The following is a 27,427-nucleotide window of genomic DNA, read 5'->3' as shown; positions in this document are numbered from 1 at the left end:
GTTTTACAACTTTAGTGTTTGTTGCATTATAATTATTTAACTGTAATTTTTAAACGCGTCTTGTCTGTAGCACTATTATTTACTACAAGTGCAAGTGAAACTGTTCATGTTTGTTGTGCCTCTTGTTATTGTCGTGCAGTTGCAACATACATATGTATGTAGTATGCGTTATACAATTAAAAAAACGCCAACGTAATAATTTCAACTCCTAGTTAATGGGCGTCACTGCGATTTAAAATACGAGAACTTTAGGTGTTTTTACAAGTTTTATCAAAGTTGTAACATATTTTTTAAGGCACAGTATTTTTATTGCCAAATTTCTTGCGCTTTACTTTAATTCGTGTAGTGTTATATTCAAACATACGTACATACATATGTACACAAATATACGTATGTTTTGCATATATGCCGCCACTTAAAACGAAATCATACAATTGTGCATTCAATACATACAAATAAAACACGATAACACATATTACCACCATAAAGGATGAGTCGTCTGCGTTTTACTTCGCTGCTGCAAGTAGGTTACATTCATTTTGCTTAAGTCATTACCAATATTTTTGTCAAAAACTGCATAATTGTGCTATTTATAAACATATGTAGGGATATATGTTTATGACTGAATACATAATATTGTACAAGATATGCACTTCCGTTTATATGTTTACATACTCACATAAAATATAGTTAAACCTTACCCTGTAGGAAAACGCACTGGTTACGAACCGGTTCGGTTCATTCAACACTCATCTACTCAACATCGCGCTTCATATGAACCACAGCCGAATTTAAAACTATAATGTTCGTAACTTTGCTCCTCAACATAGCTTTTCCATAGTTTCGAATTCGTTCGAAGGGGTAAAATATTCAATGTTTGATGAAAAAATAATGAAGTGTTATACCACCTACAATCTGATTTTCGGGTAGCTCATTGTTTTCAAATTTATATTACCAAGTCCTACAATCTTGTTTTTTATTTTTATTTTTATTTTCTTAAGGTCTGATAGGGTTCGTCCGGAAAGTAATCAGTTGTTTTCAGGCTTCTTCTGCGTCGATGCATTGCTGCCAGCGCGATTTTCAAGCATTGAATGCGTGACGGAAGACATTATCCGGAATAGCCTTGAGAGCTGAGGTTCATGCTGCTTGGATCCCCTCTGAGGTCTCAAATGCCTCTTTGTCTCGGGATCATAATCAAAGATCCATGACTCGTCACTTGTGATTACGTTATCCAAAAATTGGAGGCCACTTTCACACATGTTCAAATTTTCTTGGCACACTTTCACTCGCCGCAATTTCTGATCGTCATTGAGCACTTTTGGGACCATTTTTCGCACACCTTGCGTATGTTCAAGTGCTCCGTCACAATGTGATGAATCACAGATTTTGATAAATTTAACATCTGGGCAATTAAACGAATACTTAGTCGTCGGTCTGAGTTATAAAACTTTGCGCACACGAGTCACATTGTCAGTGTTTGTCGAAGTCGCAGGTCTCCCATCACGGTCTTCAACAGCGACCTCTTCCCGGCCCTCCAAAAAGGCCTGGTTTAGTTTTCTGATCTGATGAGTCTGAAGTCATTGATTTCTGGTCGCTTGTTTCGATGTCATCTTTATTCATAACAGTCGTATGCTCTTATAAAAAAATGTATTTGTCGGATTCGATATAACTAACACTTTCAAAAGCTCTAAACAGCTACGATATTACTCACCATTCTTGAGAAACCGTACAGGATAAACCACAATATAATTGAGAATGTTTAAAAAATATCGCTGTCCCATACGAAGTTGACGACTTCGAAACCAAACCGCGCTAAATTCAATTTAATTTTGCCTCAGCTAATTAATTTTGATACTTCCTTCTATTTTATATTTATCCAACAAAATTAATTTAGTGCAAGCAAATTGCTTCAAAGAATGCTAATTATCGAAGAAACTTCGTATGAAACGATACGCGTCTACTATCTCGACGTTGTTATCAGTATTTGGGTTTCCGGCTTCTTAATATTTGTTTTTATCAAAAGCAACTGAAGAAAGAAAAATAACCACTAACATATGTAGATTACATAACCACTTTTCGAAAATTTTTTAATACTTACAAAATGTTGAACAGAAACTGAGTTTTTGTTTATATAGTATGTTTAAGCTAAAGGGTTTCCGTGTAGGGCTAATGGAATTCAAATGAAATGGAACTGTGTATTTATAATTTTGTGCTATGCCCGAAATAATTATTGAACATATTTTATATTTATTTATTTAAAACTTAATTTTCATTAATAAATTTAATTTTGAAATTCCGTGCGAAGATATTGCAAATTGGTTTCGATCTCAAATAATATCGTTATCAAGTTTTGTGTTATTCGCTATATTAAGATGATAATTGCCAGGAAACTATTGGCATTCAATAGTTTCTTTTTGTAGTTGTCCGAGCTCACAGGGCCGCAAAGTGCCAAGTCCATCTTTGTTTGGTAGTATGCAGCTCAAACATTACACTTTCTTAAAAGTACTTTTGAATCATTGTTTTGTATGTATTTATTCCGAAATTTAACATTATTTTATGCAAACCAAATTTTTTCTTATAGTATTGGTATTGTACTTTTGATGGCTTTTGCTCGGGGAATAGGGTGTTAAAAATTAACAATTTAAGTTTATTATGTTATTGGAGGGCTGAACAGTCTTCAAGCCTTCGACCTATGTAGACAAAACTGAAACAAAACAGACACGGATATAATTAATGTAATAATTAACCGGATGGATTTGATGAATTAAGAGATCTGCACTGAAGAAATACATTTTTCATTGACGAGCTCAAAATAATTCTTTGAATACAAGGTGTGTTCCAAAGTGAACAGAACTTTTTGAATCTATATGTCGACTGATGCGTTAGAATCTGCTATCTTTATCGATTGTCTAGTGATAATGAATTTCATGACATTTCATTGATTGGAAGTGAAGTTATTGCGTTTTAAGTGTCAGTATGTTTGTATTATCGGTGCGAAAATGAGCTTCGAACAAAGAGCCAACATTAAATTTTGTTTTAAAATTGGTAAAACTTTTACCGAAACGTTTCAATTGATGAAACAAGTTTATGGCGATGATTGCCTATCCCGTAGCAGAATGCACGAGTGGTTTCAACGTTTTCAAAGTGATCGTGAGGACATAAATAACGATCGACATGTGGGCCAATCAAAATCTGTGATCACCGGAAATTCCATCGAAACTGTGCGTGAATTCATAAAAAATTAGCCGAAATGATCATTGAAATTCATGGAAATGGAATTGAACATCTACAAAATATCCATTTATCGCATTTAGATCAAACATTTGGGCTTACGAAAGGTGCGTCCACGGTTTGTTCAACACAAATTGACTGACGTCCAAAAATTGCTCAGAATCCAACATTTGATTCGACGCTTGGGACCGGTTATTTGACCAAAAATCACATTTTAACCATTAATCACTCCCCGTATTCATCTGATATGCCACCGTGCGACTTCTTCCTTTTCGGAAAAATGCAGTTGCCCATAAAAGGAAAGCGTTATGCAGTCGTAGAGGCCATTCAAAAGGCTTGCACCGGCATACTGGCGGCCGTACCGGTCAACGAGCTAAAACACTCGTTCGACATGCGTTTGGACCATGCAAAAAGCTGTATTGAAGCCGAAGGAGACTATTTTGAATAAAATAAATTGATTTTGCCGAAAAACCATTTGTTCTGTTTTTTTAAGTCCTGTTTACTTTGGAACTCACCTTGTACATAAAAAAATAAGAATTCTCTGACTAATGACATCGAACTGAGAAGATTAAGAGTAATTTTAATAAATTAGTGGAATATTTGTCGTAATAAAAGCTGTAATGAGTGAAGTATCATCGAGTTCAATTGTGGGCGTTCTTCACTCAACTGGTCCTTGTTAAATCCGCCTTCCTTTGTGCGTTTTGTCTTGAGGTCGCTTTCTCAATTGCTGTTTGTCTGCTCTCATAATTTAATTAAAGTGATTAAAAAATATTCCGTGGTCAATTGAAATTAGTTTAACCGTTTTTTTTACGGTAAAAGATTTCTCAGCTATTAAACGCTTGTTGCGATCGAGCGGAAAAAAGCGGAAACCGGCTGCGGAGAGTCTATCAGTATTAAACGCTCTGCACTGCGCGGCGCTAATGTGTTTGTGGCACTTTGACATTTGGATTGCGCTTGAACGCGCTTAATTACCTAAGCATTTTAAAGCAAACCGAGCAGAAAGCAATAAAGACAACACCGCCCGAAGCAACAACACGCCGTTGTGACGACAATTAGACAGACCGTTAGGTTAATTTTTTAGCTGTCTTCTAAGGCGGCCCACTGGCCCACAATACACGCAATACATACATTCATATATGCGTCTGTATGTATTAGAATGAGGAAAACGATACAATTTTAAACCGTAAATTACAACAAAACAGAGTTCATGCACGCTTGTGCCCGTGGGGCCAGTAAGTCAGTGAGTCGAAGCGCCGCCAGTAGCAGTCGCAGTCATGACCGTAGTCGGCCGCCTGATCGATTGCACTGTTAGACAGACAGACACGTTGAATGCAGTACTTTGGATATTGCAACATTGTAGAGCCCGGCTCCCGCCAGCCCTCCGCCGTAATTGCTTTTATCCATCTGTGATAAAGTTGGGCACGCGTTTGCCGCTAGAAACCGGTCAACCGGTTCATTTTGATGTCTTCTTTTAAGTAGACTAACGACATGCCACCATTTCCTATGTCTGTATGTACTTATGAGAGTAGTTCTTTCTTTCTTTTACTTGGAAAATTCTTGTTCTAATTATTGCACAAGATTTTTCGCTGAATCGCCGGCGTGGATTGTTGCGTTAAATGCTTATTCCATGCTACGGTTTCGCCGATGTTTTGCTAAGCATAATAACGGTTTATTTAATGGAGCTCATTACGTGCTCGCTTAGGTAAATAATTCATATTTACATCATACAAAACATAACCGAGAACGTTGATACAGGGCGGCAATAAAATGTAGAGATTTTATGTATAGTTCGAGTTTTTATATATAATATTAAATTGACATCAGATCGAAGGGGTACAGGCCCTGGTCCTTTGTAATTGACATACAAATAATCGAAACTCTTGCGGAACTTTTCTCTATAGTTCTATAAGTTGTTCCTTGTACCTATATCTATCGAAGCTCGGTTCTATATTTTTCATTTCTTAATGGTCACAGATCTTGACCGAATATAAATGCCGATCCTTTCCTCTTATGCCGACTTTCTAGACCTAACTACATACCTTAGTAATTCCGTGTATATTATCTTCTCCACATCTTATAAGTATGATTTCTGAATTTATTTCATTGGAATTTTCCAATTTGGACCACGAAACTATTTTCACACTCTATGGTGTATTAACGGCATATGCTTTCCTTTTTTCAGGACACTCGTCTTGAGCTCGAACTCAAGGAAGAGAAGTTGGCGTCGCTACAACGTGAATTGGAGGAGATGACTTTCGGTGGCAGCACCGAAGAGGAAATCGCACAGCTACGTCGTTCAAAGAATGAATTGGATCGGCGTGTCAAAGAACAAGAAGAAGAACTGGATGAGATGGCCGGGCAGGTGCAATTATTGGAACAGGCCAAACTGCGACTAGAAATGTCGCTCGAAACCATGCGTAAAGAAGCGCGACGTGAGGCGCAACAACGCGACGACGAATTGGAGGAAGCGCGCAACAACTCTTACAAAAAAATTAAAGGTATACATATATGACTTGAAATTATTTTTACCAGTACTGTTTTCAAATTTTCAAATAAATATCAAACAGCTTTGGAATGCCAACTCGAGACTGAACACGAAGAGCGCACTTTGTTATTACGCGAAAAGCACGAACTAGAGCGACGACTCTCATCGATGGAGGATCAAGATCGTATGGATCGTCAGGCCGAGGAGGCAGCCACACAAAAACTAAAACGTGATCTACGCAAATATAAGGCGCTGTTAAAGGACGCGCAAGCGCAATTGGAGCGTTCAAAGGCGGAAACGCCAGGCAAGGCACTCATACGACAGCTACGCAACCAGCTCGAAGACGCCGAATCGGCGCGTACGCTCGTGATGAAGGCGCGACAAGCGGCCGAAGCTGAGCTCGCCGAAGTGCAAGCCATGTTCGAAGAGTCACAAAAGGGACGTAATGATGCCGAAGATCGTGCTAATGCAGCGCATCGCGATCGCGCCGAATTGCAGGCGCAAATCGAAGAGAACGAAGAGGAACTCGCAGAGTTAATGAAGAAATACAGCGCAGCTGTTAAGCAGTTAAATACCGAGCAGATCGCTGCTTCCGAGTATGAGTTCAAGTTATCCGAATTGGAAGCAGAGCGCAATAATCTAAAGGAGCAGGTGAGCGAGCTACAGCAACGCTTGGAAAATGTGGAGAGTATGGCTGATCCTTCTACAGCGATGCTATCAAAACGGTAAGTTCTAGGATAGAAGTCACATTCGAAATAGTTTCTGAAGTGGAATATGCTTGCTTTTGTCATTTCCATATTACAGCTTAGAATTGCGCACCAAAGAGCTAGAATCCCGCTTAGACCTCGAACAAGCTACACGCACACGACTCGAAGTGCAAGTGTCGCGACTCAAAGAGACACTCGAGAAGGTACAGAACGATGTAGCGCAAGCGAAGGCACGTGAAATGCAAGCGCAAGATGCGCTCAAGAAATCACAAAAGAGTTTGCGTGACATGCGCGAAGAGTATCATGTGGCGGCGTCACGCGAACAAGAGTCGATGACGAAACGCAAAGATCTCGAAAAGAAACTGGAACAAGTGGAGTCGGAGTCGTCGGCGCTAAAGAATGATTTGCGTTTGGCGCTGCAACGCATTGCCGATCTGCAGCAGGCTATGGAGGAGGGCGATGATGACGTGAGCGACAGGTTTGTAAATCAATTGTTGGCAAAGCATATTTAAGTCTTATATTTTGTTAACTTAAACTTTTAGTGAGGACTCACACAGCACAGATGGTTCGCTTAGTGATTTAGAGGAGCGTTTGCGCCCCATCAAAGTGAAGCGCACCACAAACGGCGAATTGATGAGCCCGAGCTCAACTAAAACGCTGGTGCATGAAAAGGATGACAATAGTCCGAGGTAAGCGGTCTCATTGTCATGTATATTAATTGTTAAAATATATTTATGATAAGTTAAGCCATAAATTATTGGATAGGAAGAGGCTTAGTTGACATAACTGTAAGCTACGCGAACCAGTTACTTTAAGTTTTTATTTTTATTTTTTTTTTTTGATGAAATGGAGTACGAATAGAAGAGTGTTGTGATTGTAGCTTAAGCTTCATAATTGGTCCATTTAACCTTTCAACCTTTAACAACTACGAATTTGCATACGAGTATCAATTTGATCATTTACGTTGTCTGTAAAATAGTTTTGCATAAAATTGTGGTTCGAACCGCGCAGACCATGTATCATATATGTTTGGGTCAACGTCATAATTATCCAAATCGAAATTAGCGAAATGTTGTGTTCATTTCGAGTCGATAATATGCCAGATTTGACTACTTCAGCCCACTTTCGAACACAATGGCGAAGTAGTCTCAAAATCCGGTCATTATTGACTTATTTTATATGAGAAACCCTCTATATACTATAATACGGTATATTCTATTGTCTCTATAATAAACTCAAAAATTAAAGCACTTTAGCAACTTTAGACGAGATTTGTGACAGACATAATTAACAGTTATGCCAAGTACGTACTAACACTTAAAGAGCTCTATAAATATTACTTTTATTAAGAACAGCTTTACAATATAATATTAGGTGCAAGTAAATGCATTCATTTTTCTATCTATATATATATATATATATTTTAGATTTTATATATATTATTTGATTCTAATCAAGTATTCCACTTATACACCATCACCTCGACACCTAAACAACCAAATACTCCACATTCCTGCAACTGCCTCACTATCATCACTATCACCAACACCAACTCCATCACTACTAATCGGCTTTTGGTATATTAAAAAAAATTAAAATATAATTGTCACCCATTCATTCACATCCTGGCACACTTCTTCTACTATATTCCCCTTTCGCTTTAATTTTGCTATATTATTTTATTTATATGCAACATGATTTTGTTTCACATATTTTATTTGCATCATTCATCTTGTTTCACACATTCGTTTGCAAAACTCACACTTCTTCCTGCCCACCACTTTTTTCGTGATCCGCTTTCCGATATACGTTTTGTGTGTATACAAAAACAAAAGCTTTTTCTTATTGTAGAATCACATTGACCTCACCATCATCACCGCATATACATAAAATGGCGCGGCTGGCGAGGGCAGAGGATGCCAAAGCATCGTCGGATGTAACGTCGAATGACGTTGACAAAAAGGCAACAACCACGACGGCAACGAATAGTATTAGCACGGAGCGAAGTAGCGAAGGCTTGAAGAATGGCGATGCAACTCCATAGGCTTGAGCAATAACGCAAGAAGAAGAAAAAACGTAAGTGAAAGCGCAACTTCAAGGCACACATACATTCATGAGAGCGAAGGGACGTGCGCTGTATGCTGCTGAGTGCAAGTTGGTGTGTTGCTGAATTTCACTTAATTTTAATACTAGTTTAGCAGAAAAACATAGCAAGGAAGCGAAAAATGTAAAAGATAACAGTAAACTAAAAAAGAGGGTTTTAAGAAACTTAACAAAAATTGCAAAATAATCCAAAAGCTTACTTAGTCAGCAAATAATTTGGGAAGAAATTCGTTTCAATTGTGTATTTGAGAATAAGAATTTTATGCAAAATTGCGAAGTGAGCAACAACAAAGGCATAGTAACCAAGCGGTATAAACGTGAATGCAGTGAGCGAGCGAAAGCGAAACTTTTAAAATGGCAATCCATTGACACGCAGAGTCTGAGCAACATTTCTGTTTTGTAAAAGGTATATAATCTAAATAAAAATAGATTTAAAACAAAAGTCTCCAAAGGGAAGCATCAAAGAAAAAACACCAAAATTGCATAAATCATAAATTTATAAAAAATGCAAATTTTTATAAAAAAAAAAATATTTTAATATTTTGATACATAGAAATTTTGTGGTAAAAATCGAAACAAACACAACTACAACAACTACTATTGCTACTAAAAATATTACAAATATTTAATGGAAAATTTAAATTAATAACAATTATTAGTCCAACAAACTCTTAGTCAAAGCAAAACAAGCACATTTTAAATGCATACCAACAAATATACATACACACACATTTACATACATACATATAATAGCTGATTAGCAATATTGAGTTAGCCAAATGATGGAGGGTACTACATACATACATACTACTATTACGAAAACAAAACCAACTATGATTTAGAGGCTTTGCTATGTGCAGCTGAAAGTGTCATCCTTTTGCGGATCTTTTAGACCAAAGCCAGATAACGGCATATGCTTTTCAGTCAACTTAGCAAAGCACTCGCCTTTTTCGTCGCAATTATTTCTTTACAAAAGCAACACTGCAAATCAAAATCACAAAAATGAAGTTTAAAAGAAATAAAAATCAATATGTGAAAAAAAGAATCATTGCAAATACAGTAAATATGTTGTATTTGCACAATTTGTATTTATGTAATAATTTATTTTTAAAAGAAACAACGAAATGTTAATTGCATATATTTAAGTAATTAGAGGTGTTGAAGTAGCTGCAGCTATTTGGATAAAACAAATTAGCTACCCATATCATACACCAAGCTTTTTAGTTAGTTTAAAGGTAATTGTTATATCCGTTCTAATGTTGCCAGCGCTTGGACACTTCTTCATGTTAAGTTTTCTTTTTAATATTTCACATCTGTTTCTTTGCTTACACAATTTTTTATTTTATACTTTTCTATATATCTACATATATACATACATATATTGTTTATACGTTTGTATTCACTTATATATACCGTTATTCTATGCTGTCCTCTGATTATGTTTAAATATTATTTAAATAACATTTAGGCATGTTTTTTTTAATTTTTAATTATGAATGAATAATGTATGTAATTAATTTCTATACCATTTACATACATATACAATTAAATAAAATATATGAAAATTATACAATTGAAATAACGGTTTTATTTTCATCTTCACATTTTCCTTATATAGTTCTACGTGTAAATCGGGAAGGTAAATGAGGAAAACTGCTCTGTTGTCTTCGATATGTCAGTATTAAGAGAGTGGTGAATCGAACAAACAGTCTAAAAGATGGTCTAATCCACGTTTATGTTCACTTCTAACATCAATAGCCGGCCCTCTTGTTTAATTCTAAAGGAAATATTTTTTGCTTTCATTATTTTGTTAAAGGTCTGCTTTAATTGATACTCAAATCCGTTTCTGTTATGGCATAAACTTTCCCCAATTATTTGCTAGCGAGTTCACCGTTCTTCCGCGGTCATAGATCTAGACCTACCTATATGCTCCTTTATTTTTATTATTACGTAGATAAATTGAAATTGTAGGTGCTTCGAAAATAATTTGTTATTATATTAAAGTATGTTTACCTTAGCTTTAAATTTAATAATGAATTTATTTTATTTTTGAATGTATTTATTTATTTTATACTTTTTTTTGTTTCTGATTCTTTAAATTATTAAAATATAAATATAACTAAAATAATATTTCAATACAAAATACAAAATAAAAATTCTTATTTAGTACAATTTTAAACAGAAACACTGACACATATATTATAATTAATATTTGAAAATATTAGAACAAGATGTCGAATTTCAAAGAACTTTTCTAATGCATAGAAAATTAATAGTGAATATGATACATATGTATGTACACCTAATTTTTAAGCAAAAAATAAATAGCAAAACCCTATATATTCCAATTTCCTGCAGTCAAAAGTTTTAACATCACTGTAAATGTCAACAAAACCAAGTTTCCAACCAAAATTTTAACCTAACCGCTGGAAAATAAAAACCAAATTAACTTTGCATAAAAGCTCAGTAAAAGCTTCAATAATTAATATGGCCTTCCCACACACACTTATACAAACATATATACACACATACTCGTACACTGCGTGCACGTAACGCATTTTTCTTCTTGATCCTAGTGCAACGAGTGCGTTAGACTCCATCCTAGTAATCCGGTTCTGGTGATCGATCTTATGGTACATTTCTTTATTTCCCTTTGTTATTAGTTCCCTGAAACACCTAGTTATTAACTTCAATAATTTATTGAATACCTTGCATCAGTTATGTTCTATCCTTAACCCTCTCAAGTCTCATGTTGGTTCGTGAGCTTAACTAAGCATTATATTTAATGACTTTATTCGATAAGGAAGGTTTTAATTTCCCCTCTTAAACTACCAAACACACTCTTGATGCCATGCATATGATGTGGGACCATATATATTTATATTTATGTAATCTAACAAACAAAAATGCGTACTTATATTAAATACTTTAATGTAATAATACAAGTATTATAAAAATATTTAATACAAAAATTAATAAAGCGAATTATATTGTTATTTAAAGCTAAAATTTGTTAGTTGTTATTTTTATTAAACGCTATTTTTTTAAAGCATAATAGGAACAGGAATCAGCATCATCAATAGATATTCGAAATAAAAAATACTTTTCCGAGAGCGAAAAGGTTTGGATTCTTATATATGGAACATTATTTATCAGGCACTTAACGTAATTTTACACTTACTGCCAATAGATTTGTTTTGTAAGCAAATGGCAGCGAAATCAGATTACTTAGACTGAGGTAATTTTCCTTTTTAGACACCAGCAACAAAGGTTATTCTATTAATCTTTAAAATTTCCGGTTTCTTTCCATTATCACGGATTTTCGAAATCTTGCAGAGTTGAATATACATAAATCCGATTCCCTATATTGCCTTCCCTTCCATAGAAGAGTGGAAAGGGGCGTAAGATTAAGCATAAATACAGATGGCTCTAATCTACATAACCGAGTGTCTGCTAAACAAGATACCAAAATCGCCACCACTGTACTGTTTTCCAAGAGGCGATCACAGCAAAGCCCTCTTTTTCTGACAAGGAGTGCACTCACAACAAGAAATATATCTATATACCACATACAGATAGTCAGGTGGCTTTGATATCACTAAAGTTTCTTATGGTGTCTTCTATGTTTGTGAAAGATCTTATAGTGGCGTACGCCGATGATATGATCATTAAACAAACAGTTGTCGCACTCGCGACTTGACTCCCACGCCACTGTTGACAGTTATAACTTCGAAGTCGTAGATAATTTCGTCTATCTTGGAACCAGTATTAACACCAACAACAATGTCAGCCTCGAAATCCAACGCAGAATAACTCTTGCCAACAGGTGCTACTTCGGACTAAGTAGGCAATTGATAAGTAAACTCCTTTCGACGAGCAAAAACCAAACTCTATAAGTCACTCATTATCTGCACAAGATTTATGGTCCCTTGCACATTGACAACTATGAATATCGCATTCGATGGAACAATGAGCTATACGAGCAAATGATGACATTGCCATTGTTCAGCGAATTAAGAGACAGCGGCTACGCTGGCTAGGTCATGTCGTCCGAATGGACGAAAACACTCCAGCTCTGAAAGTATTCGACAAAGTACCCGCCGGGGGAAGCAGAGGAAGACTTCCTCTCCGTTGGAAAGATGGAGAAGGATCTGGCTGCACTTGGTATCTCGAATTGGCGCCAAATTGCGAAAAGAAGAAACGACTGGTGCGCTATTGTTAACTCGGCTATAACCGCATAAGCGGTATCTACGCCAGTAAAGCAGAAGAATATAAAAACACAAGGAATAGTACTAATACAAGTAGGTCACTGTCTAAAAGGCAGCCATGTCAGTAGATTAGGGACGCATTATAAAGACTATTGTAGAAAGTGTCAGGAGGTAGAAGAGGAGACTATCAAACATCTTCCGATGTGATTGTAAAGCACTATATAGGAAAAGAATCGCAACTATCGGTCGAAGGTTTTTTGAGAACGTCTCCGACTTTGCTCAGATAAAACTTTTTACGTTGATGAACTTCACAAGATGGTTCAGAGAGGAATCGAGAGGAACCAATAGAGTGTCGGCACTTTAGTCCCGGTGTCGGGTAAGGTATACACACTGATAAAAGACTAAAGCTACTTTGCTTGAGAATAGTTAAAAAAATTGCAATTCAAATTCAAAAAAAAAAATCACATTACCGCACTAAGGATAACGGGATATTTCACACCCTCGTAAATGTTGCTCTACCTATCATAGTTTTATAAGTACGTATACCTACTTGTATACACATGTCCCGTAAGCAGCTAGCTGTCAGCTGAGAAGCAATCAACAACTTTGACACAACTTTTACTAGAGAACTTTGCGAGTGCATAAATACTCACATAAATTTCTTTGATTACAAAACGAAACTAAACGAAAGCTTGTGTTTCTGTACTCGTACTTTGAAAACGAAGAATTGCAAAACTTTCACTTACGACAAGCCGACTTTGAAAATTTCTTATTGCCATTCAAAGTTATTTCATGAAAGTCATGTCGAAGTCATGAATGACGGATGATGTGTTACAGACTACCTTTAAATATCGTACATATGTATAGGTGTATTTAGTACGAGGACTACTTGATGAGTGTGTGAACTTTTGACGGTCACGCATAAGGCTTTAGAAACAAATAAGATTTTAGCGCTTTTTAATTCACTGGTTAAGCAGAAATTCACGGCAATGTTGAAAGTATAGCTGGACTGAAATATTTTCCTAGATAAATTAATCGACATAGTTCAGTGTGAAATATGAATCCAACACACACACGCCAGTGAGTTAAAACTGAAAGAATTATTTTTTTTTTCACAGAGAACACTTAGCAGCTGCTCAGTCAAACATCAGCAAGTTTTAAAGGGACGCAGAGCACAGATCCTTCTTGATATAGTTTATTGCTGAGCTTACGTCTCATCTAAATGAGTCGACATAGTTGGTGAACCTTACATAGTATGAGTCCCTACAAATATTTTGGGAGTGCAACAATAACAGCAACCAGAAATGATGTTGTAGATTCTTTCGCATTCATCCCAGAAACCGTCGAAATCCGTCGCAATCCTTTTCTCTTGAAGAATTTCAAAAAGTTCGTTGTGCACAAAGTTTTCGATCGAGTTAGGCGGTATAGAAATTAGATGAGGTTTGCACCGCGACCTGGGGTATATTGTGCCCCCAGACGGTATATTAGTACTTTTGAGTATTTTTTGTATATATTAGATCTTAATTCATAGAACTTTGCGATCGCGAAAGAAAAACTTCTCATCGAAAAATTTCTCGTCCACTTATCGGACGACCGTCTTGCTTGCAGATGACTGATTAAAGTGTGCGCGCGCCAATAAAATTTGCCGTCATGACGTTGAAATAGCAATGAAAATTACAGGCAACAACAAAACCATTTTGCGAAGCAATCAAAGGTGCAACGCAACTCAAAAGCAACCGCAAACACGCAAGGACAATGAACGTAAGTAAGAAACGCCCACAAAGGTCACGTGCTACAGAAAGCGAACAAATGCAAAGATATAGATATAGACACAGGAGGAGAGAGAAAACCACTTAACACGCACCTGTTGCAGTTGTTATTGTTAAAGCAGACATACTTATTTGTTTATATGTGTCTATAAATACATATGTACGTATACATACATATACGAGTGTATTGACAAAAAGCAACAGGTCCTTTAATGAGAGTAATAAACAGAAAAATAAATATTTCTCTTGTCTCATTCGAAGAGCAATAAAAACAAAAAATAATATCAATGGAAATTAACTTCTTTGCTTTTATCTATATTACACTTCATACAAAAATATGTACACATATTTATAAGTATACATATGTATATATGCCCATATGAGCAAGTATTAAAAGAACCAACGGAGTTCATAAATTATTTGGAACACTACCATTAATTTAATGTGCAGCGCAATGCCGTTAAATACATGTTAAGCCATTACATAGTCTTACAAACATACATAAATATATTTACATATATACATATAATATTTAGTTCACACAAATGTAATAGCATAATTTATATAATTAACGGCAACCATAAGTGATGTTGCATGCCATCGCTTTAATGGCAATATTATGCTGATATGTAAATATGGGTCTCATAAGCGACACAAATCGTTTAAAGGAAACGCGACTGCCATTTGAACTCAATTATGTATGTATGTATGTGCAGATTTTCCCTACAAAATCTCGTCCTGTCAGGTGCTGCCATACGCTCAACTACACCCCGCAAACACTTTCTCCCGCTGCCATATTGACCCAGCTATATGGTCCGCCACTGCTCGCCTGCGCTCTTGCGCCTCAGTGATTGACTGCTACAATCAGAAAGCGTTATCGATCAAACAACAAAAGTCGCATTTGTGATATTTTCGGCCAATTTATTGGGCTGTCAATGGGGATTTAATGTTTTCATGCACAAATTTTCATCGCAGTCGCGTATTGAGTTTCAGCAAAAGTGGTCGCAAAACAAGTTAAAAGTAAAACGCGTCTTCAATTTGCCTAGTTGCAGGCTCTCAAGCGCCTGGTGCTGGTGAAATTTTTATTAGGAAATATTTAAAAAGCTAAGAAGTTGAATATTTACACTCCAAAAAATGGATGATCGCACGATTGACTCGATTTTCGCGGGCTCGCTGGAGTCCCTGCCGCCAGTTAGTTCGAAAATTGTGCGCATTTTCACCAGTTCCACTTTCACAGGTGTGTGCTTTTTGAAATTGCTGGCCAATTGATTGCATAAGTTTGTTGAATTTGCTTGTTGACCTTGAAATTTAAACTATGTTTAGATACCACAATGGAGCGCAATACGCTGATGGCCAAGTGTTATCCACGTATTAAGGACTATTGTCGCGAAAAACATGGACTGGAGTTTCAGGTGAGCATACTGTAGGCAATTTCCTAAAAGTTTCAAAATAAAATCGATTACTAGTAAATTCGAAAATAATAATTCATGATTCCATAGTTATTTAAAATAACTTGCTGGAATAGTTCTTTAGGTATAATAAAATCGATCGACTGTTACGAAATTGTTTTTCGCAACAAAATTCCGTCACGCTGAAAATATGAAGAAGTGGACTTTATGAAAGGTTGAACTTATTCGAATTTAATTAAATTTTATTTATTTTTTTCGTTGTTCAAACAAAATTCCGTCACGCTGAAAATATGAAGAAGTGGACTTTATGAAAGGTTGAACTTATTCGAATTTAATTACATTTTATTTATTTTTTTCGTTGTTCGACGTAACAACCGAAAATAAATAACTCAAAAACCTATTCTAGTTATGTATGGGACTGAAGAGGCTGAAGAGGCTTACATAATGATTTTTTTAACAGATATTACGTAAACTTCTTTCATTGGTGTATGGTAGCGCGTGTTTTAAATCGGCTTAGCCAGTTATGAATAGATAATTCAGGCAACTTCTGGATTCTTATCAATCTATGTTAGATTTGAGTATCGAAATGATCTATAAGTCCGGAGACGTAACGCTCCAGAAATTTGCATGTCTTAACCAATAATATGCAATCCGAACACATGTACATGTTCGCATGGAGTTAACAGATACCTTTGTCAACCTTCAACCAGCGAATGGTGTTGGGGATCCAAAATGTTACATCTTTATATAGGTCGAAATTGTAAAGAGTGATCCATTTCGAGGTCCCTACTTTTTTAGCGAAAAACCCAGAAACTTCAAATTTAATCGGGAATGTTTATTCTCATTCGAAAGAACATTCTTTGGCATGTTTTTTTTTTTTGAAGATCATCTCTTTTAATTTTTGGTCGCGGCTACTTCTCAGATGGTCCACCCGTTGAGTCTAATTTTTGATGACGCGTTCGAGTATTTTGACAGGTAACTGGCGAATGACACGCGTGATGTTTTACTCCAAGGCCTGAATCGTAGCGGTATTGTCCGCATATACTTTAGATTTTACATATCCTCACAGGAATAAGTCTAACAGTGTGATATCACACGATCTTGGTGACCAATCGACCGGCCCAAAACGTAAAATTATCTGCTCACCGAAGTGCTCTCTCAATAAATCCATTTATTCATTTGATATGTGGGAATTGGCGCCGCCTTGTTGAAACTAAATGTAGACGAGATCACGAGGGGATCCAAAAAGTTACATCTTCATATAGGTCGAAATTGTAGTATGCTTAACTCATGTCAGATATGCCTCTATTTAATGAGTTTAAAATAATTTATTCGTAAATCGGGTATACGTGAGCTAAATATTTCTGATTAAAAACGGAACAATAGATTTGGTTTTCAAGAAATATGTACATATGTATATAGTATATTAAATTTTTTTATTTCATTTATGCCTCCTCTACAGGTAGTAGATATGCGATGGGGTGTTCGTGACGAAGCCACCGATGATCACATGACGACAGAATTGTGTATGCGCGAAATTCAAAATTGCCAACGTCTTTCGATGGGTCCGAATTTCATTGTGTTTTTGGGTCAGAAATATGGTTACCGCCCTATACCAACATATATAGTGTCATCAGAATTGCAACTTATCTGTGAGGAACTGACATCAATGGGTGTGGATCGTGCCTTGCTCGATTTGTGGTACAAAAAGGATAGTAATGCCGTGCCACCAATGTCGGTACTGCAGCCCATCTCATCGATTTTGATTAACTTTAATAACAAGGTAAATATTCAATATTGTCTGTTTGGAATTGCCAAGCATTGCAATCTAAAAATTGCAAATGTATCACACTGCTTAGCTTATAATATCCACCGATAGCGATTTGCTTAAATTTCTTCCACTTCTTTTACAGCGCGTTCCCAAGTTACAGGCCGAGGATCAAGCTGTTTGGTGGGATACCCTTAATAAAATGCAAAAACTATTACGAAAGGCTGCAGCTTCTTTGGGTGCCAGTGAAAAGATGGACAAGGAGTGTGTCCATAATTATTTTATGTCCGGTAAGTTGGCTCTTTGTAGTGGAACTTCAAAATTCGCGTTTGTATTCGAAAAATATCTATAATACTAGAACACTTTGAAAGGCCAGTCGTTTTAAAGATTTTCTTTAAAATCCCCTTCATTTCAATCATTCCCTCTTGGAATCAAATCTACTAATTTCGCAATTTATTCTATACTCGCAATTCTACTATATTCGCAATTGATCGTTTTAGATTTCTTCCGAAATGTTTTTTGTGGTCTTGTTAATGGATTGAGCCACGTTAACACTTTTTAGGTCTTTGCAATCAACTATTTTGCCTAAATATTGGCTTCTGTTGAATTTTTATGGATATTTATTAACGTGAAAAAGGATTTGAGAATAGATTGGTATTGCAATTGAACGTAATTAAAATTCTTTTTGAATCAATTGAGACATTTTGTTGTGGAGCCAATATTCATGTAAAACTCCTTAGCATAGTTGGGTAAACACCAAGGTCACATATATCTTCTTCGAACTTTTTATTAAAGCGTGGAGTTTGTACACCCTTCGCTTTGCATTTTCTAAGTCTAGCATTTAAAAAAGGCTTTTCCATGGTTCTGGCACACCAAACGACAAAGCCTGAGGAAAACAGGGTTGTACTTGTAGTTCGGTATTCCACATGATGACCTAGCAAACTTTTTTATGTTAATTTTAGAAACCAGTCATACAAATACATATACATACATCATACATCAATATTCTAAAACGATCTCTCTACTCATTATTCAGTTACTGAGCGCGAAGTCATTAATGGCATATTGAACGTGAAGAATACAAAAAATCATTGTCTGGCTTATGTGCGCTACATCAATAATATAAATTTGCAAAATCTCAAGAAGGCATCACTCTTTGTGGATATTATAAATCGCAGTTTGGACACAGAATCGGCTAAATTGCTAGGCGATTTGCGTGATGTGCGCTTACCGAACAAGATTGAATCGAGTAATATGCAAAAGTAGGTCTCATGCAGTGAAGGTCTAAAATTTCTCAAATTAAACTATTGCTATTTTTATTTTCCAACATTAAGGTACACAGTCGAGTGGATCGGTCGCGAGGGTTTGGACATCGAAACGCATGAAGAATATCTCAATCATTTCATCTCACATTTTTACAAAAATATTGTGAAATTGGTGGATCGCGCCATGCGCAAAGAAGACTCCAGTGCACAGGGGCAGATAGTGACTGAAATCCTACAGCATTTGCACGCTTGTAATAATTCGGTAAAGGTATTTTATGGACGTGAAGATAATTTAGAACATATCAAGCGCTATATGCTGGGGGATTCAGATAAACCACTTGTCCTTTATGGCGAAGGAGGTTGTGGAAAGACATCGATGCTTGCGAAAAGTGCTTCGCTGGTGGCCGGTGAATGGTTTGCCAGTCAGCGACCAATTAATGTTATACGGTTCCTCGGCACCACACCCGATTCAAGTGCTTTAACACCGACTCTAATTTCGATTTGTCAACAGGTAACTTGTGTTCCAACTAAGCGTAATTATTATTATTCGTATTATCTATTGAACTAAATTAAAAACGTGGGCAGTTTGTTCAGTCTAAGAGTGGAATAAAAATCGAGTGTCTTTAAGCAGCATGTTCACGACAATTGAATCTATGCAAGTATTCGTAACGAACCTGATTCATATGCGACCAAGGATTATTGCGACGGAAGTATTGCTCGAAGATAATTTGAGAATTTTTCACGCTGCAACAAGCACAATATCAGTGCCTAAACAAAGGTGTATTGGAACACGTTGGTCATACTGTACGCACCTGCAAAGTTTAAGTCGGAACCTAAGTAATGCTTGAAAACTCGACTAAACCAAAATTTCGTTGATTCGTAGATTCCAAGATTTTGGATATGTTTTAGTAACTTCAGTCTAATCATGGATTCACCATAATACATCTGTGGGCCAGGCGCAATCATTTCAGAAATCTTGATTGTAGAAACCTAATTTTCAGAACCTTTTAGAAAATATATCTAGCTAAATGTTTACGCACATTACTTTTATACATAAAAATTGTCATCGAAACTGCCCGCGTATCCAAATACCAGTGGTTTTTGAAACAAAATGTATATTTTTTATTGTTGTTTTATTTCATATTCTATTTTACTTTTGTAAATATACTTACTAATATGCCTCTGATGCAGATCTCCTACAACTATATGCTACCGTTCGAGAATATACCCGACGATTTGGTACCTTTAACGGCACATTTTAAGCAATTACTAACTTATGCAAGCACGAACCAACCGCTAACGTTGTATCTTGACTCAGTCGATCAGCTAACAGGTACACAAGATTCGAATAAAGTGTCGTGGATACCGACACGTTTACCACCACACTGTAAGGTGAGTGGGAGCTACGACAAGTTGACTATTCTAATGGCATGTCGCTCCCGTTTAAATCGCTTCACTTAACTCCAAAGCATGTGATTTACCTCTATCTCTCTCTTTAAAAATAGTTTACTAATTTGCATGAGATTTATAGATTTATTATATAATACAACCTACGTAGACACTTAAGTATAACATTGCTTAGTAATTTACGAAAAAAGCTATACCTTATATAGATATATGTATGTATGTACATATGTAGTTTATAAATGCATGGTCATCTGATATTGGTTCTAACTGTATAAGTTTTCCAAATTGCTTGACCTGGGCTGCTAAAGCAATGTAGCAAAGTGCAACAAAATATTTCATTAAAAATTCGAAATGCTAAAATTTGTAAATATAAAGCACAAAAGAATTTACATATATGTATGTACCACAACCGCCCCTCACTCTCTTCAAACTTCTCCTTTATTAAAGCATGGTAAGCACGCACATTTTATATACCCAGAGCCAAAGGAAAAAATAATATCAAATCTTTCATTTTCTCCCACTTAAACCTGAACTTCCTCCCCCAACCACCGTAGATCATTATTTCATGCGCCAACGAAGAGTCCAATCCGACCGTCTCGCAGGAGTATTACGTGCTACGCAAAATGATCGATATCGAGGAGAATTTCATTGAAGTTACCGCGTTGGGAGAAGATCTTGCTATGAATGTTATAAAAATGTGGATGAAGACGGCTTGTCGTGATTTGAATAATTATCAGTGGCGTTTGGTTGCGAATGCCATAAGCAAATGTTCCTTACCGATCTTCGTGAAGCTGGTCTTTGCTGAGATCTGTCGCTGGCGTAGCTACACCAAACCGCAAGAGACGCATCTCGCCAATACCGTTATGGATTCGATTATGATGCTGTTCGAACGTATAGAAAAACAGCATGGTCGCATTTTGGTTTTTCATGCATTGGCTTATATCACCGCCGCTAAGTCGGGTTTGTCGGAGAGCGAATTGGAAGATCTCATTTCGTTGGATGATAAAGTGCTGGACGATGTGTATCAGTATCATATGCCGCCAGTACGTCGTATACCACCACTTTTGTGGACACGCATACGTAATGATTTGCCGAATTATCTGAGCGAACGCGAAGCGGACGGTGTGAATGTGATGAACTGGTATCATAGGCAATTCAGGGATACCGCTAAGGAGCGCTACTTCAAGAACATGAATATGGCGATGTATTTTCATTCGATGATTGCTGATTATTATCTGGGTATTTGGGGTGGTGGTGTGCCGAAACCCTTTAGATATACGGAGATACAAAGACATCGTTTCGGTTTGACGGAGAAAGAGGGCTCGGCGGACAGAAAAGTGCCTATACAACCATTGGTCTTTACCAGCAAGGACGGTAGTTCAAAACGGTATAATTTGCGAAAGGTAAGAAATAATATGTGAAGCTTGTTGTAGAAGCGTAGCTTGTGATAGGTTAGTTATTCATCGAAGGGGTTTCTTTCACGAATCAAAAATAAAATATAGTTTTCCGAGCAATGTCTTTAAGACACTTGAACTCTTAAATACTTAAACAAGCTTTATTGCTTATACATTTATACTCTATCTAAACACATCCTCATTTCTAGTTCGGCGAGCTACCTTTCCATTTCGTACGCTCACGTCGCTTCAAGGATCTCTTCGAACACGTGCTGTTCAATTACGACTGGTTACATGCCAAACTTTCAAGTTGCCCACTACAAGCCGTACTGGCTGATTTCGAAGACGCCTCAGCGAATACAGATAATAAAGAAGCAAAACGTGAGCTGATGCTAGTGGCCGATGCTCTGCGTCTTGGTGGCGCTATTCTCGCAGTTTATCCGAACATGTTGGCGCCACAGTTGATAGGACGTTTGTTGCCCGAAATCGGTGGAAATAATAATATAAAAATGCTGTTGCGTGCCTGCGATCGCTCGGGACCGAAAGACTGCTCACTCATACCCGTAAATCATTGTCTACATACGCCAGGTGGTCCACTGAAAGTTAGTTGCTGCTATTGCCTTAAATTTTTTTCGTCTGACTTAGTCTTTATTTACATACAGTACTCACTGGAGGGTCATCAGTTTGCCGTTTTCGCTTTTTGTCTTACCAGCGATCTTCGTTATATGGTTTCAATCTCCACACATTTCATAACGTTCGATCTCTCAACATCGGATCTTACACGTGATGTGAATCCCGGTATTGAAGGTATCATGCAACAACTAGTATTGAGCCCAGACAATAAATGGGCTGCGGCGTACTCCAATAACAATCAGACCGTCTTGCTGAATATGCTGTCGAGCGAATTCGTTGTCATCGACAGTCCGTTTGAGGCAGATGATGGACCAGTCAGTGGTCTATATTTGCTAAATCAGAGGTACTGATTCTTGCTTTTTAGTGGCGATTAAGTCATTCCTCTTACTACTCATTGCAGCCTCTTCTTAACTTGCAAGTTGCGTTGGTCTCAGTTTGACATGCGTGGAAATTTGGTTGGTGTATATGATATTCAAGGCGATGTTGCCAATTGGGAAATTTTGAGTAAGACTTCTGGTCATCAAAATTTATTGGCATTTTTTTTACGTACTTTTCGTATCTTCTTCATAGGTATGGAATTTCTACGTCCAACTGACTACAATGTAATTTTCTGGTCCGGTTCAATTAATGAGACACGGCTTCGCTTGGATTCATGTCGCAATGAAGTCTTCTCTGAGCCGTTGTTGCTTTTCAGCGCTCTGGTGATGAACAAATCCGGTACTAAGATTTACGCATGCGCGAATGAAGAGAATTATCAGGTGCGTAAAAAATTTTACAGAAATATCCCACTAATGCAGAGCTGTTTAATCATGTTGATTTAAAAAACAATAATATGTCCTTATATGCACCTCCCTGTAGGTTAGTGTCTTTCGTTACGAAGAGAGTGACTCTGCAAAGTACATCGGCTGGATACTCGAGGAGCAGTTGCCACGCTTTGAGAATGACGAAAAGGAAATGTTGTTGCAGCTGCGTTTGGATCAAGATGATCGCATGTTACTCGGCACTGCTGGCAAAGGTTTCGTTATATGGGACTTTGGCAAGGATGGCGAACGTCTCAGCGAGGATGCTATGTACTTCGCGCTACCTCATGGTGTGCGCAACATCACAACACGCATTATGCAATCCAATTCGATTATGGTGAGCTCGAAAATGGATTATGCTGTGGCGGGCGTACGTAAAAATCTCTACGTCTGGTGTTTACACACACGCCAACTGGCAAAGGTGCTCGACGCACATTTTGGGCGCATTATTCAGCTGGAAGCGCTCACTATCGGCAATTGGAATAATCTAGTGACGTCGTCCATAGATCGTTCGGTTAAAGTTTGGAATATAAATAACATTTTCGAGAAGGTGCATGTGATTGATCGACATGAACTACAGATCGATAATATCAGGTGAGTTCGAAAATAGTAATCTCCTATTTATGCCTCGTAAGTATGCTTTTTTGAACAGTTTATCCGAAGTCGATTTGGGCGTCACAGTTACGCGCAGCTGTGTTGGGGTTTGGGATACACGTTCGGGACGACTGCTTGCCAAACTGGCCGATAGTCCTTTGGGCGCCATTGTCACACACGCTGAAATTACACCCGACGGCCGTTATATTATTTCTTCGGAGACTGGCAAGTTTCTAATATGGAATCGCATCTCTGAACAGGTGATCTATCGTGACGATCAACCGGGTATTCAGCAGATAACGCTTATGGATTACGGTTATAAAGTATTAACGGTATCATGCCCGAATATCAATAACAAAGCAGCAGCGGCGGCAGCTGAGGCAGCTGCTGCAGCTGGTGAGGAAACTAATCGTCTAACGGCAATAACAACTGTGCGTTCCGTGCCAGGTAAACGTTCTATCGCAATGTGTTGAATATTATATAAAACTTTACTCTGCTTTGTTAAACAGAGGGCAATATACTGTTCCGTTTTGAGTATACAATACGCATGGTGCCTGGCTTGCCATTTAGGCAATCGGTCATTTCGGCTGATTTGGCTTATGTAATCGTTTGTACCGTGGATAAGGCGAACAAGGATTGTTTGGCGGTCTATAGCGCTACTAACGGGACATTTGTTTCGAAAATTCTACTAAAGGGCTGTGCAATTAAGGTGAGTATAAGTATGAAAGATTTGTCGGCCAATAATGGGGCGAATGAAGTAAGCGACCGACGTGCGTAAATTGGAAATACAGGACGTCAGCTATCTTTACGGCCGCTTTTTTTCAAGAGAAGGCATACTTAAACCTTCTGAACGCTAAAACACTTGAATTTAAACATCGAAAGCATACAATTTTTGTGTCACTCCAGTGGTTCTACCGTCTCCAAATGTCTTAATAACTTTTATGAAAAATATATATATGTGGATGGTCTCTACGAAAAGAAAAAAAAATTCAACTTTTTCCTCGATGTTATTTGTAACTATGACTCTTGAAATTGTGGCGACATCCTGTGCCACGCCGGTTGCTCTATGCATGTGTAATATGTATAGACATATTAACTTGAACCATTTACGTCTTTCTTTCCAGGAGGTGATTTCATTAGTGCCAATGCCACACAAGGCAAATCAAGTGGCTGTTATCAGCAGCGAAAAGGGTAGCATAATGGATATAAAGAGTAAGAAGCATGTGCGTTCCATACCCAAATGGGGTGGTTCCATAACAAAAGATGGTAAAAGTGGACTCTATGCGCCCACTAGGTAAGAATTGATACATCTAACAAAGCAACAACAAATAATGGTTTTAACATTTCGTCATATTAGAGGTGGCCTTGAGATGCTCGAACTACGTAAGGGCACCACAGTCAAAACATTCATACCTAAAGTGGCCGAAGGTGTATTCTCCGTAATTTGTCTTTTCACCGAAAATGATGAATATGTTTGCTATTATCACAGTGGCCGCAAAACTATACGCGTCTTCCGTTCGTCAGACACCGAAATGATCGCCAACTATCGCTTACAAGCCGAGTTGACAGCGATTAAAAGCAGCAAGGATGGTCGGTGCATTGTGTTGGGCACTGTGGATGGCTGTATGTCCGTGCTGGCCATTGTCGATCCACAAAAGGAGGAAATGTTCGAGTATTTGAACCAATTGCCGTCGCGCGATGAAAACTGGAAGGCCAAATTGGCTAAGCAAAAGGCGCGTGTCGGCTTCAAGGCAGCCATACGTGTGGCAACGATTTCATCGCGTTTCGATAAAAGCAATAAAAACGCTCAAGGCGCCGATGGCGAAGCAGGTGAATTGGATGAAGAGGGTAATCCTGTGGAGATTGCAGCTGGGGAGTAGTTTAAAGGAGGTTTTGCTTTCGTCGTAGTATTACTAGAAAACATACTTATTTACATCTACATATACATATATTACATAGCGTTAGCTGCTTTAAACGCTTTATAGGCAATATGCAAGGAATGTACAAAGTGGTTTTGTTAAAGCTGAAGTGATATTATTTATCGAAAAAAGAAAGTTGAAAAAATATACAAATATAAGTAAATAAAAAGCTTGCTATGAATTAAAAAAACTGTGTATATATTTATTTACTATTGGAAACATTTGTAGTTTTGTAGTTGTGGGCAATATTAAAAAATGGTTCACTCAACAACTTGTCTTAATATTAGTTAAAAGTGTGAGTTGCGTTACAATGATAACCATTCAATGATGATATTGTCAAAACTATTGGGCAATTGATGTTACAACAACTACAATCTTTTCCGAAAGATTTGTTCAGACTATATCTGCAAGACTTGTGAATACAATTGAATGTTGCATCGAGTACCTTAATTGAATTGGTCCATTTCAAATAGCAATGATTTTGTTATTGGAACACTTCGTATTTATTACTTTAACATATTGACTGTCAAACCAATTTTTGTTAAATCCGTATTATCCTCAATGTTTATCGCAAAAGCCTGAAGAAATGATCACAGTGTCTTAAAAATTGTACCAAATTTTAACACAGAAATCTGCATAACCAGAAAACATTACCAAATTCGTGTACCATCGCACGAAAAGCATTACAACTTTGAATGTCGAATAAAACAGGGTCAAAATCGTTTCCCAGACTATTGAATTTTCAAAGCAGAAACCACAACGGCGTACTGTGTTGCGGCTAGTGGAAAAGTAACTTTTCTCCGATTGTTTTTTTCAGTGTTTTTAATGATGCAATTTTGTCACAGACATTCCAAGTAAACAAAAAACACATAAAGCTTATTTTTATGTTGGCCCGTTGATTTTTAATTGATTTTAGAAGTCAAATATACAAAATTTTCACGAAAAGAGGGGATTTCAGGGCTGTATTCAAAATGATCTCATTTGATTTTGGTGACAGATATTTTGATTCGGAAAAAAAATCTGCCTTCGGACAAGTATCTTCTGTAAAACAAAGGAATGTTGTTTGAGACATTTTCTTATGCACCTTTTTTAGAGCGAAAGCCCGACTAAAGGTCCATTTTTCCTTTAAATTTAGGTTAGGTAATCAATATCTAAAAAGTCCCAGAGAGTCCCAGTTCCAAACCACTACAGAAATGTTACATAATTTGTTTTCAACGAACTGTGAAAAAATCAGCTGTCCATACCTGCCCTCCTGGGAGTTATAGCGATTTTAGAAATCATGAAAATTTGACGTTTATAATTCTTGTTCGGACCACCCTTTACTTTATTTAAAAAACTAATCATGGGGTATTTATCAGAAAAAAAGAAGAATTAAAATACATTTTTTTTGTAAATTTTTGGAACAACTTTTTTTTTTTACTTTTGTTGAAAATTTGACCCAACAATTTTTTTCGGTGTAAATTTTTTTTCACTCATTCTGTTTGGGTTTCATTCTGACCAATCTGTAGAAGTTTCTCATCGATACAATTAAAATTACAGTTTAGGCAATATGATTTCCAAAAAATTCCGGTTTCGCAACACTGTGCGGCGAATAACTATCGCCAAATTGGTTTTGGACAATTTTTTACTACTTTTCAACGATACCAATAACGGCGAAACATTAAAAAAATTAAAAACAAAAATATTTAAAAAAATAGTAAACCAAAAATAAAAATTAAAAATATTAAAAATTAAA

At 36.9% G+C, this 27,427-nt stretch overlaps 2 protein-coding genes and 1 long non-coding RNA gene across 11 annotated transcripts in view; 2 read left to right on the top strand and 1 right to left on the bottom strand.

Annotated features, from left to right (window-relative positions):
- LOC126768044 (unconventional myosin-XVIIIa) overlaps window positions 1–9,494 on the top strand; it is a 126,289-nt gene extending 116,795 nt beyond the window's left edge. For 7 of the 9 annotated variants that reach the window (XM_050485909.1, XM_050485910.1, XM_050485911.1 and 4 more), the window contains 5 exons: window positions 5,414–5,729; window positions 5,799–6,441; window positions 6,521–6,901; window positions 6,966–7,112; window positions 8,275–9,494. In XM_050485909.1, the coding sequence (XP_050341866.1) occupies window positions 5,414–5,729; window positions 5,799–6,441; window positions 6,521–6,901; window positions 6,966–7,112; window positions 8,275–8,467 (1,680 nt within the window). In that variant the 3' untranslated portion in view covers window positions 8,468–9,494. Of the gene's footprint in view, window positions 1–5,413; window positions 5,730–5,798; window positions 6,442–6,520; window positions 6,902–6,965; window positions 7,117–8,258 lie in introns of those variants that run through there. The other 2 variants (XM_050485912.1, XM_050485918.1) reach the window with 2 other exon arrangements.
- A 5,380-nt stretch (window positions 9,495–14,874) lies between these two features.
- On the bottom strand, window positions 14,875–20,204 carry LOC126768083 (uncharacterized). Its single transcript, XR_007669205.1, has 3 exons — window positions 20,118–20,204; window positions 15,628–15,938; window positions 14,875–15,573 (listed from the first exon to the last, which is right to left on the bottom strand). It is a non-coding gene; the product is annotated as an uncharacterized LOC126768083 (long non-coding RNA).
- On the top strand, window positions 15,488–25,859 carry LOC126768046 (NACHT and WD repeat domain-containing protein 2). Its single transcript, XM_050485923.1, has 17 exons — window positions 15,488–15,740; window positions 15,827–15,915; window positions 17,375–17,695; window positions 17,826–17,970; window positions 18,717–18,942; window positions 19,015–19,456; window positions 20,137–20,337; window positions 20,907–21,755; window positions 21,956–22,348; window positions 22,409–22,722; window positions 22,780–22,883; window positions 22,950–23,137; window positions 23,238–23,773; window positions 23,832–24,220; window positions 24,283–24,482; window positions 24,898–25,067; window positions 25,131–25,859. The coding sequence occupies exons 1-17, from the start codon at window positions 15,638–15,640 to the stop codon at window positions 25,651–25,653; spliced, it is 5,193 nt and encodes a 1,730-aa protein (XP_050341880.1). The 5' UTR covers window positions 15,488–15,637; the 3' UTR covers window positions 25,654–25,859.
- The last annotated feature ends 1,568 nt before the right edge of the window (window positions 25,860–27,427 follow it).

Source organism: Bactrocera neohumeralis, chromosome 2, assembly GCF_024586455.1.
Source record: "Bactrocera neohumeralis isolate Rockhampton chromosome 2, APGP_CSIRO_Bneo_wtdbg2-racon-allhic-juicebox.fasta_v2, whole genome shotgun sequence".
In the NCBI taxonomy this organism is placed as follows: Eukaryota; Metazoa; Arthropoda; class Insecta; order Diptera; family Tephritidae; genus Bactrocera; species Bactrocera neohumeralis.
Note: the sequence above shows the minus strand (reverse complement) of the source record. Positions and strands in the feature narration are given on the sequence as shown.

Coding starts and splice junctions, on each gene's coding strand:
- LOC126768046 (XM_050485923.1), top strand. CDS start 15,638: ATGGATGATCGCACGATTGACTCGATTTTCGCGGGCTCGCTGGAGTCC. Junction 15,741..15,826: donor CACCAGTTCCACTTTCACAG/GTGTGTGCTTTT, acceptor AACTATGTTTAG/ATACCACAATGGAGCGCAAT. Junction 24,483..24,897: donor TAAAGGGCTGTGCAATTAAG/GTGAGTATAAGT, acceptor CTTTCTTTCCAG/GAGGTGATTTCATTAGTGCC.